The 12335-nt window shown below is 44.2% G+C and overlaps 1 protein-coding gene across 1 annotated transcript in view; it reads left to right on the forward strand.

Moving 5' to 3' along the window:
* The window catches only part of LOC144764098 (uncharacterized), a 115074-nt gene that overhangs the window by 61736 nt on the left and 41003 nt on the right, over positions 1 to 12335 (forward strand). Inside the window, exons 7-8 of the mRNA XM_078650267.1 lie at positions 2705 to 2788; positions 5457 to 5543. Of these exons, the coding sequence (XP_078506393.1) occupies positions 2705 to 2788; positions 5457 to 5543 (171 nt within the window). The remainder of the gene's footprint in view (positions 1 to 2704; positions 2789 to 5456; positions 5544 to 12335) is intronic.

Below are 12335 nucleotides of genomic sequence, written 5' to 3' on the forward strand. Positions count from 1 at the left end.
CCGAAATAACGTCCCCCCCTTTCTCTTCTTTTCTTCTTTTTTTTCTCCTCCATCTCATCTGGATATCAAAATCATTACAGCGCGGGGATGCCTTCGGGTCACCAGGCGCTCTACAAGTCGTTAAAATAAATAAATAAATAAATAAATTCTCTCCTACTATCAGGCGTCCCATCTCTTGATACTTAACGAATGGTGGTATGGGGATCGGGGCGATCCGGCGTATGCTCTGGAGAGATATCTAATGGAACCCGAAACCTTGCACACGCTACTATACTCAGCCGGGAAAAGGAAGAAGCTCCGGTGGTTACACAGACTGTCTTCCAGGTCTGGCGTCGGGCACTTGGTCGCATGGGGTGGTGGAATAGGCTGACTGGGGAAACCCCGTTGTGGCAGAATGGCCGCCTACCGGCCTTGTCGACCCTGTCGGGGTTTCGCGGCTGGGACTCGATAGGGATCTCGGCGTTAGGGCACGTTATGAGGGGCACGACCCTTAAATCCTTCCAGGAGTTGAGGGATGAGTTCGATATGCCGAGTACCCAGTTCTTCAAATACCTGCAGTTTCGCCATGCTATCTCCCCCGCCCTTGAGGGGTTGGACTCCCTGCCAGAATTCAGTCCAATAGAGGCTAAACTGTTCATGGGAGAATTGACGGAGAAGAAGATATCGTGCATATACCAATCCCTTGTCACCCACTGTGCGTCCTCCCTAGATGGCCTACGGTCCAAATGGGAGAGAGACGTTGGTGAAATTGATGAGGAAGGATGGAGGGAGGCTCTTGCGGCTCCGAGAGAGACGTTGGTGAAATTGATGAGGAAGGATGGAGGGAGGCTCTTGCGGCTCCGAGGGAAGCGGCTGTCACCGTACGGATGCGTTTTATCCAATTTAAATACCTACACTGGGCGTACTACACGAGAGAGAGGCTGTGGCGGGCTGGATTGATTGCTTCCCCTGACTGTCTGAGGTGTGGTAGGGAAATGGGCACGTTCTTGCATACTGTGTGGACCTGTGGGGCAATGGCACGATATTGGAAGCGTATTTGGGACTGCTTGGATGAGGTTCTGGGCTGGCAGCTCCCGCGTACGTCGCAGATGGGTCTTCTGCATGTCTTGGAGCGAGTGGGCGGTAACATCTATAAGAGATATCTCTTGCTCCTGGGCCTTACAGTTGCCAAGCGGGATGTGGCCCGTGCCTGGAAAGACCCTGGAGCTCCCCCGATTGAGGTCTGGAAATGGGTCATGGACTATTGCATGGGACTAGAACGCCCTGTGTTTGAAGCTCGTGGCTGCCCCAGAAAACACTATAAAATCTGGAAGAGGTGGGCAGAATACAGGGGGCTGTGGCTGGAGCCGCCGCCGCAGCAGGATACAATGGCGGATCAGCTGTCATAAGTGCCGGGACAAGAGTGAGAGTGCATTGACATCTCTGTACAGATTGCTTTGTTTAGATCCTGGTGACCATCGTGAACGGGGCGGGGGTGGGAACCGGGTGGGGGGTTGTTACGGGGTTGGAGTGGGGGATCCGGGTGGTTAATATCATTGTCTTATCCTGCTTCTTGTGCTGATTGCTGCAACTGTGATTCATGATTATTTGCTTACAGCCTCTCCAGTGTCTGGAGTGCTGTGGATGTTTTTGCAATCCCTTTCTGAAATGTCAATAAAATCTGGTTTTGAAAAAAAAGAAAGACACACTGTTGGCTTGCGCAAGCTGCATGTGCATGAAAATAGTACACTCCCTACTCCCACACCACAGAATAATGGAGCCGGTTGATTGACCGCGCTCATGCGAAACACCTGCAAAGGAACTGGCACAGATCTTCAATACAAGTGAATAAAGTAATACAATACACACTAAAATAACCATATAGCTAATACAGATAGAAAGGAAAGGAAAGGCTTTTATCTTCGGCTGCACCGCACAAAGACAGTGGATTCAAAATGGTTGCTTGTCTATTTATGTTGTTCACCAATATCTGAGTGGTTCATGTGACCTTGGGAGAAAAGTTCAATACTTATGGGAAATGCATACCTTCCAACTCACCGTGTGACACACAACATTGACTCCCATCACACGGTCTCCCAGTGACCAGCCAATATCACACAGTGGCAGGGAAATCGAACTGAAAACCACTGTTAATAGTGGTTTTCTAGCTCGTTTTCCGAGGCTTTGAACTGCCAACGTCCATTAAGGGGTGTGAAAACACCCCAGGACATCTGCACCATTCTCAGCAAGCTTCTTTTTTTAAGGGATGAGGAGGTTTGGGGGTGGAGTGAGGTTCAAAAGTGCCTCCTTGGTACTTCTCAGCACAGGGCTCTGCCCCCTTCAAGTCCCCACCCTCTCCAAACACAATGAGATTGTTCTTCAAATTGGCTGGTATGGAAATGTAGTTTTTTGTATTAAGCCATTTAATTGACTGCTGTGAAATTTGGCAGTAAAGGAAGAGAAGTATAATCTGAGCCTCTGTGTCCTGAAATAGAACTTGAGCCAATGAACGTCTCATATCTCTTTATGTTAAGTATCAGAGATAGAACACCACGCTCTCTCTGGTGACAAATGGAACTGCAGCCACAGTGAGAGAATCCTATGTAAGTTTGTGCCTGGGTTATGTAACGGATATAAATGAGGAATACATTTGAGCCTTTTTTGCTGTCTGACATTGCATGCATTTACACACCAATATTCTCACAGCTGCCCCTTTCTTCCACAGCCAAGCGAGAAGTCATCGAAGGGCAGTGAGGTGGACTGGAGAAAACGGGAAGGAGTCCCAAAGCCTACTGGGGGGTCTGAGAAGGTGAGAGGTGAATTATCATTAGGGAAGGTTGGCTGCATACTGATGAAACTGTACAGTGACAAATTGTAGTTGATGGGATTAGTGCTTTAGGGGCCAAGGTTTGTGTTGGGGATAAATGTTTGGACTTGGGTTCCACTTTTGGGATTTAGACTAATATCTTCCAGATATATGCTAAGTAAAAGTTTTGACTTTTCCTTGCATTCTTTCAACTTTAGTATTAGTTTTTTAAATGCTGATAGGATATATCCCACGTTAAGGATCTGTTAAGATTTTGGATAAAGAAACTGGGTCTTCTCTCAGACAAATTATATTGTGCCCGCATACAATATTTGAAAACAATTAGTGGCTTAACTATTTTTAATACTATACAGACATTACTCTCAATGCTGAGAGACCATTCCTTGTGGAAATTCTTTCTTGATTTACACATTCACAGCTTACAGCTAAATGCAAAAATGGATAAAGGTGTGGAAGCAACCAGAATTGTCCTTATTGTATTAATTCTGTTCAAGAACTTAATCATGTACAGATTGCCAGTGTAACTTTACATCAGTTTCGGAATTACATTTTTTAAAAGAAAATGTTTAAACTTAACAATATAGAAAATGCTTAGGAGGCTTTAAACTAGATTTGTTTGCCATCCACGATAACCAATCGCCATAGGATATATAGGTGTTTTAACAATTGTTTACATCTATATTAATCATGTGATTGGTATTGTAATGTTAATCGGGATGTAAATGTACTCTGCAGGTTTTTTATTGATCTAAATGTATTATGGTCCACCTTGGGAACGTTTTAGTAATAAAAAATACTTGATCTTCGATTAAGGAATTGGGGTTAGGGTGTACTCAGGATTCAGATTTAGGTTTGGAGTTTAGGCTTAGGTGCAAGAAGCAGAGGAAAAAATATTTAAGCTAGCTTAATTGCAGTGGTAGGTTTGAGTTTTGGGGTTTATGGGCAGGTGGCTTGAAGTTGGATAGTTTTGTGTTTTTATGTATTTATTAGGTCAGGACTAGGGTTAGTGTTTAGGACAGGGTTACTGGAATAATAGTGGGTTAGGTTGAGAATGTAGGGTTAGTTGGGTTTAGGGTTAGGGGAAGAACATATTTGGGTCAGATGGCTATTGGAGTTTTAGAATTAAGGGTGGGAAGAAGTTTAGGGGTGGTAATGGAAAGTGGTTTTAGGACTGGAGTTCAGGTAACTTTTAGGGTTGGGGTTAAACTCTGCGGTTTTGTGCATATGTAGGTGCTGGTAATTAGTGTGTGGGTTGAGAGTAAGTATAAGCACTAATTTCAGTGTTTAAAGGGTAAAGTTTAAGTTAGGATATGGTTAGTTTTGAGAGTTACGGCTAGGCATTAGGATTAAAATGACAGTTATAGTTAGGGATTGAGTTGGGGTGTGGGTAGGTTTAGGCATTAAGACATAGCATTATGTTTAGTGTAAGTACTGAGGTTAAGATTATGGCTGTAGATGGAGATGGCGTTAGCACAGCCTTAAGGTTAACATTACTGTTAGGGTTAGCATTGAGGTTAGGATTAGGGCAGCACTGAGAATGGGCCTATATGCCGGTGATCACTGTTTAAATAACAATCGGAGATTCCCGCTGATGCGGAGTAAAACCATACATGTAACCACCATATGTGGGTGCAATGTGCCGCCATAATTGTAGGAAGATGACAATGCAGGCAGAGACTGTGCGTCAGCAGTAATGCATCCTTTGGCGTATGCTGGTGGAGGATCTACTTTCATGTACAGGGTGCGTAGTCATCATGGGGCAGTGCTGAGCACCCACACCCCTTGTGAGGGTGTTACTAGATCTGTCTTCGTTCACACGTGACCTTCCACAAACACATAGCAGGGTGAGTGTCTCTGATTCTTAGCTGTTCTGGATAGTTCAGAGTGCTTGCCTTTGATACAGTTGATGTCACAAGAATCTCTGGAGTGAGTGTGAAAGGAGAGGCTCTGGCTCTCGGTGTCTATTCTGCTGCTTCGAGACTAGAATGTCAATGAGGAACATACGAATGTTGGCACTGGAAGTGCAGATGGTGGGATAACGGACTCTGAGCAATGCCCAAGGGCCATTTCGCAACATAGATCCTCTGAAAAATGCTGGAGCTATCCATTACCAGCACTGCAGCCCATCTGAGAAGTGCTGACACTGTCCATTACTTGCATAGCAGTTTGGATCACAGGTACCACTGTGGTCCAGCACAAGGATCAGCCCAGTTGAGAAGTGCCGGTACTGCCCCTTACTATTCCAGTTGAAAGGTGCAGATACTGTCCATTATGAATGTAGCCGTTCAGCTTAGAAGGGCTGGCTCTGTCCATTACCAATACAGCAGGACTGAGAAATGCTGATGTAGTTCATTACTAGGACAAGACCAGATAAGAATGTAGCAGTCCAGCTGTGGAGTGCTGGTGTTAAAAAAGTATGGCGGCCATGTTGAGATGCATTAGTAGTAAAATGGAGGTGACATGATGGATTCCTCATGAACACTTCACAAAGGCAAACTATTAACTACCTGTTAACAAGACTTACTTGATCCGACCACAGCCCCATCTGTCACTGCTGTCCCTGGAGTATTTCTAATGTTGATCAGTGGTATGAGGTGTGGTTAAGGATGACGCTTTTTCTGTAACTTGATGTCACTTTTTTTTTACTCAGCCTGATTCCCCGAAACATAGAGACTGGAGGAGTAAACTGAGCGCCACACTGGTTGAGGGCCAGCAGGACAGGCCTACCCTACGAAAGGTAATAATAATTCCACATTTATAAAGCGCAAACGTATCACCCCGAAGGGTATCCAGGCGCTGGGGGGCCGTTGGAGAGTAAGTGAGCTATTGCCCGAGTCACATGATACTGAGCTGAGCTGCCGCTGGCCCCTGGGGTTTGAACCGTGAGCCCTACGCTGGTATGGATCCTGTGCCTTTACTCTCACTCGATCCCACCACCACTGTGAGGCTGCTCTTTCATATCACAGGTTGGGTCCTTCACGCCTAAAATTGCCACCAGGCCGCCATATTTCCTATACTGGAATGTTGTTTTACGTATCATTGTAATCAAGTTGGTTAGTCCATTTGGGTCAGTGAAAGCAACTGAAGACTACAACTCCCAGAATGCATTAAATTGTCAAATAAAAGCCACAGACTAGAAAAAATGATATTGTGGTTATAGAGTTCTGGCATTTTCCAGTCAGTTGCAAGCCAGGATTCTGATTTCAGAACTGGATGGGCTGCCATAAATCCCCAATGTCCTATTCCGGTTAGTAACGGCCTCCTGCAGTGGGAGCGTGTTTGAATATTTTTACCAGGGCTGACTTTGGTTTCCAGTTCGACCCTGAATAGTGTGAGGCGTTACCCTACTTCCAAACTGGCAATTCAAAGACTGATAATTTAAGACTGCGTTATGCTCTGGTGAGGTCTGTGTGGTGTTTGACCTTGGTAGCTACATCCTAATCTCTATGCATGGTGGGGAGTGCAGAAGTGAATAGGTAGAGCAGTCCCTGGTCAGCCTGTGTATTCACCCAACCAAAGTTAATATTTTTGAGTCTGCTACCTGGAACGTATATCCATTGGAACCTTGACCTCATAAGGTCTGAGTCTCTCACTTTGGAAAAGTTGGAAAATATGTCACAAGATTATGGAGCAACTCTACCTTAAATCTGTTTTATGAAACACAGTTCGGGGCATTTTCCAAACTATTGTGGATATACTGCACTTGTCACATATTACCCAAACTGCTGCATAATTTGCAGATGTCAACAAAAAAGATATGTAGTTAAAATGGATCAAACGTTATTATTAAAATAAGTGCCACACTTGGGGCCAGATGTACGACGGATTTTTGCATGCGCAAATGGGTTTTAGACTCGTTAGCGCATGCAAAACACCTGTGGCCCATGTACTAACCCTATTTTGCGAGTCGCTAATTAAATAGCGACTCGCAAAATAGGGTTAGCGACTCGCTATTAGGAAGGGGCGTTCCAAGGGTGTCCCTTCCTAATAGCGACTCTGAACCCTATGTAAGAATGTTTTGCAACCGCAATTCCAGTCGCAAAACACTCGCAGTTTACCACGCTCTTCAAGAGGGTGGTAAACCATTCGTAAAAGGGAAGGGGTCCCCAGGGGAACCCTTCCCCTTTGTGAATGGGTGCACAAACATTTTTTCAGAGCAGGCAGTGTTCCCAGGGACCACTACCTGCCCTTAAAAAATGAAAATAAAATGTTTCATTTTCTAAATACATAGCAAAAACTGCTTTACTTAAAAGCAGTCCCAGACATGGAGGTCTGCTGACCCCATCAGGCCACCATCCCTGGGAGTGCCTGCTATTCCCAATGGTGCTGCAAATTGCGACAGCCTCAATAATGTGAAACACAGAAATGTGGGTTTGCCCTAATCAATCCGCACATCTACTTACTTGCATGAAAATAAAGAATTCCTTTGTTTTACATATGATCACTACGGGGTGCTTACTACGGTATCCATCACCTACCCACTAAGGCGTTACTTCACCCAAAGATTCTAAGAATCCTGGTCTATTAATTTCAACTCTGCACCAGAGCACACTCAATCACTATATCTATAATCCAACTAGTATGTCACACACAGATACGTCTGCATAGTAATGAGTCATTTCAATAATGTAGTTCAAATTCCCAAGTTGTCAATCAAAGGAAGGGATCTGGCCACACTCTTCAATCAGGTCTGTATGTTTTTATTGTCCAATCAGATAATTGTTGATACAACAGCAGCCGACGTGCGTTTCGCCCACAGGGCTTTTTCAAGGCTTCGGGATATGAGCTGAATTCATATGTTCTCCTGTATTGTCCAAGTGCTAATTAAGTCTTGCGATGTAACAAATCCAATGATGAAAAAGATAATTTATCGGTGATATCAATGTAATCACTGTATGGTTCCTAAAATCGAGGTAATGGTCCTTTGTTTTTTTTCCTAATTTACAACTGTTTTTACGTCGTGTGTTTTTCAGCACCATTCTCTTATATGATATCCCAGTGCCCGATCCTGATAAATCGTGCAGCTATGGGAAAAAGTCTTCAAAAGTCTTCAAGTCTAAGCTCACTTATGCCAGTGCGGTACATGGACCTACATCGAAGGAGACTTGAAGACTTTTGAAGACGTTTTCCCATAGCTGCACGATTTATCAGGATCGGGCACTGGGATACCATATAAGAGAATGGTGCTGAAAAACACACGATGTAAAAACAGTTGTAAATGAGGAAAAAAACAAAGGACCATTACCTCGATTTTGGGAATCATACAGTGATTACATTGATATCACCCATAAATTATCCTTTTTCATCATTGGATTTGTTACATCGCAAGACTTAATTAGCACTTGGACAATACAGGAGAACATATGAATTCAGCTCATATCCCGAAGCCTTGAAAAAGCCCTGTGGGCGAAACGTGCGTCGGCTGCTGTTGTATCAACAATTATCTGATTGGACAATAAAAACATACAGATCTGATTGAAGAGTGTGACCAGATCCCTTCCTTTGATTGACAACTTGGGAATTTGAACTACATTATTGAAAGGACTCATTACTATGCAGACGTATCTGTGTGTGACATACTAGTTGGATTATAGTTATAGTGATTGGGTGTGCTCTGGTGCAGAGTTGAAATTAATAGCCTCAATAATGTGCACGAGGCATAAAATTTGAGACCCCATTGGGAATCACAAACAGTGTCTCAGACACTGTTGTACATTGGCAATTGCGACTCGCAAATTGTGACTCGCAATTTGCGAGTCGCAATTGCCTATGGTCGTACATCTGGCCCTTGGTGCTATGAAGTTGCAAACTCATTGCAAAGGTTAACTAGTCCCATTTTCATTGCTTAGCGCTGTATTGAAGTGTTAAACAGGAAAGTATGAGGTGCAACCTTTTCCCGGACGGTATTATTGAGCGTTAAAATGACAAAATAGAGTCCCTTACACAACTGACATACCATTCAGTTGTTTGCAGGTTCATAAGGGAAACTAGGGTGAGTTGCAAATATAGATTGATCGTAGACCACGACATTGAACGTACTGGAGGCCTGTTTAGGGGAATTACTGGCTTGGTATACTAGGAATTCTTGGATGGATTTGAGCCACCTCCTGGGCATTGCCTGATATATTGGGCTGTAGTAGCAGCCTTGAAAGACACATGGGAGGCTAGAAGTGGTGAACCAATCATTCAGGGGCTCCAAACAATATATACTCCATCAGACAGCAGCTGTAGGGCAATAATGTTAATACACAGGGCAGCGGTTCTTAACCTTAAGTCTTCCGGGTTGACCACCAGTAAATCACTACTTGATGCCAGGGACTCCCACCAAAGCCATTTCTATAATTTGAAACTCAAACCTCTACACAGAAATCCTAAAGGAAGTTTTTATCAAAAAATACTCAATTTATGAAATATTTTGTTACTTCACAAACTAAAACACAGAAAAAAAATCTAAAGTTTAGTTTTAATCTGGTTTAAGCATTTAAAAAATGTGTTTTGTTTCTAAAAGAGAAGAGGCAAGTGACATGCTGGATGCTAGAATAGTTTGTATTTTCGATACAAATGCATGGTCTCTTTTTGTTGGCATATACCAATGCCACCAGTGGTCCAGACTAGGTTCCTTTCGCTGCACTTACCGTGCTCCCATGAATCAGGGTAAGGGTATCAACATAATTTTTAGCCTCCAATTTCTAATTCCTTCAACTTTACAGAGCAATGTACTTTTTTAAAATGTTGCTTTTATGTGTATAAATTAAGCTAATAATATTATTTAATTGTCTAACAGTCACGGACCCCCTGGGTGGATGTTGCGGACCCCCAGTGTCTACGGACCACATGTTAAGAATCAATGATATGGGTCATTGACATGTCATAATAATGTCTCATTGGACACACTTCTGGATAAATGAGCAGAAGACCTGCACCAATCAATAGGCAGAGGTGACTGGATGTGGGTATTGGATACTGGAATGTACGTTTTCAATAGGTTCATTTTTATCATATCAATGAAGTTCATCTTACCCTGAGTACAATCAATAAATACCCTAGGTGTGGTGAAGAGGGGGCGGATCGTTGTTATATGGCTTGGAATGGTCCTAATCCTGCTGGCTACTGGACAGATCTTATGGGCCTGATTAATAAAGTGACCGATAGACTTTTCACAACCTTTACTGAGATGGGTATACTGAGTAGTACCCCAACTCAAATATTGTAAATTTACAACCAGGCTTATAGATTGGCGCTAGTATTATCTAAAAGACATGATGAAATGGAATTTAACATTGGGACTTGGCTTTGTTGCTTACAAAAAGCATTTACGCATATGGGCAAACTACGAAGGTATGAACTTCTTAGGGAGACTAAGACAGGGAAGGGAAATTTGAAATTTGCAAGAGCATGGGACGCAATTCTGACTTGATATGAACAAGTACCGGCCAGGAGCTTTTCTTACTCCTTGTGTAGAGTATTCCTTGAGAGATGAAGCTACATGAAGATGTTATGATGAAGATGTATTATATACAGGTGCAGGAAACGGTATGGACCATGTTATTACTGAGAGATATTATGTGCGGATATGGAACAGAAAAATGAGCTCTAGTTGATACGTTATATAAGCCGCAGCTAGAACATGGTCCCTTTGTTGATCTAAATAACTAAGAAGAACAATTTAAAACGTTTAAAAAAGTGACAAAATGATACTGCCATAGAATGTGCAGCAAAAGGCTACATAATTGCCTTTTCTTGGCACATATTTTAGTCAAATCTACTGTATAAGTATAATTGTGTGGTAATCACATAATTCAAGTGGCCCTGCTTATGGCCCACCTGCAATCAAACACAATGCTGAGACTGCGCACTGACACAGGCGTAACATGGGCAGTGAGGCAGACCTGAAAGCAGTACCTGAAACACATCATAACATGAGGGTTCAAACTGTGATGTGAGCAAATCCTGTAACAATGTGGAAACAAACACTACTCCATCCACAGCACTACCAGACTACACTAAAGGCCGATGTGCAGAACACAAATGTTGATAATATAAAATAACCAAAGAGTCGGTAGAGGGCGTAGAGTGATTCCAGTGATGACGTCTCGTGAATGTGACGTCAACTGAGTCCATAGAAGCCCTCCCCTGACACGCTGATGTCAGTTCCTTCTTTTCCGTTCAGCAATGTGGATTCTCACTGCAGGTCCTCCAGCCATTTATCAGCCTACTTGACGTTTTTTTGTCGATGGAGCAGTGTGCTCTTTTACTACCCTTCTTTGACGTCCTCGGGGATCAAGCCTTGTGAGTCCTGTGGATGACAAATGTCTGCCACGGACCCTCACTTAGTTTGCATGTGGTGCCTGTGTGAGTACCATGACTCCGAAGAGTGCGACTCCTTTCGCCAGCTCTGACCGAACACACTTAGGGAATGTCGCATGAAGCTCTTTGTGGCACGATGTCACAGTGATTGAGTTCCTCTCGCCGTCCTCGGTCCCCTACATGCTCTATGGACTGGCCGAGTGTCCGTCTTAGGAGACGTTCACGTGGGTGTCATTCTCCTTCAACGTCCAGAGCTAAGTCTAGGTGTAGGCGGTCGAAGTCTTGTTGATTCCTACTTTCGTCAGCTACCTCTGGTTCCGCTCTTCTGTTGAAGTGTCAGGGTAAGAGACTGCCCTGCCTCTCCCCACCTATCCTAGGGCTGAGACTTCTTTGACCCAGATGAGACAATATTCTCAATTTCTTAATTCTATTCTTAAGTCATCACCTCCCTCTGGAGTGCCCTTGGGCCCTAGAGAGGTGTGTGAGGTTGTGCCTGTGTCCTCGCGGGCAGGTTCTCCCTTGGCTTCAGGTTGGCCTCCTGTTTCTGACACCTTAGCAGCACCAGTGTACCGCCCATTGAGGCTCCCACTTTCGGCCACTGCTTCTGGTCTGCCGACTCCAATGTTAGAGCTGGGCTCTTGTCTGCTGGCTCCCATAGTGGTGACGTTGAGGCATTGCCTTCTCTGCGTCAACCGGCTTAAGTCAAGATGTCGGATGCGGCTCCCATGGAGCCGACCATCTCAGACTGCCTTCCACTGTTTTTTTCTTCTGAAGACCAAGGTTGTGGGAGTACTGCAGATAGTGTGGTGTGTTCCCCTCCCATTTCGAGCATGGTTCCACCCCCTATGCAGTCAGGCTGGTTACCGACTTGGGGGACACCAGTGGCCTAGAGTCTTCTCCAGCCTCCTGTCTCCTCCTGGTTTTGCTAAGGAGGCGAGTTCTGCTTTGGTGGACATGCTCTATCAAGTTTCAGTTGTCATGGATTTACAACGTCATTCTGTGGAATTGTCAACAGACCCTTTAATTGGCGTTCTACATCCTGATCAGTCTAACTGTACTTCCTTGTAGTGGCTGTTTTTTCGATATCCTTTTGGGAGCTTGGGCAAAACCTGAAACAGGGCTCACAGGCATCGCCCAGCCCCGGGGTATAGCTCCTGTCTTCTTAGACATTCCTCTACTTGGAGCTTTGTGGTTTAGACTGCCTTAGCCCCCAAAATATTGT

The sequence above is a fragment of the Lissotriton helveticus genome, chromosome 1_1 (genome assembly GCF_964261635.1).
Source record: "Lissotriton helveticus chromosome 1_1, aLisHel1.1, whole genome shotgun sequence".
NCBI lineage: Eukaryota > Metazoa > Chordata > Amphibia > Caudata > Salamandridae > Lissotriton > Lissotriton helveticus.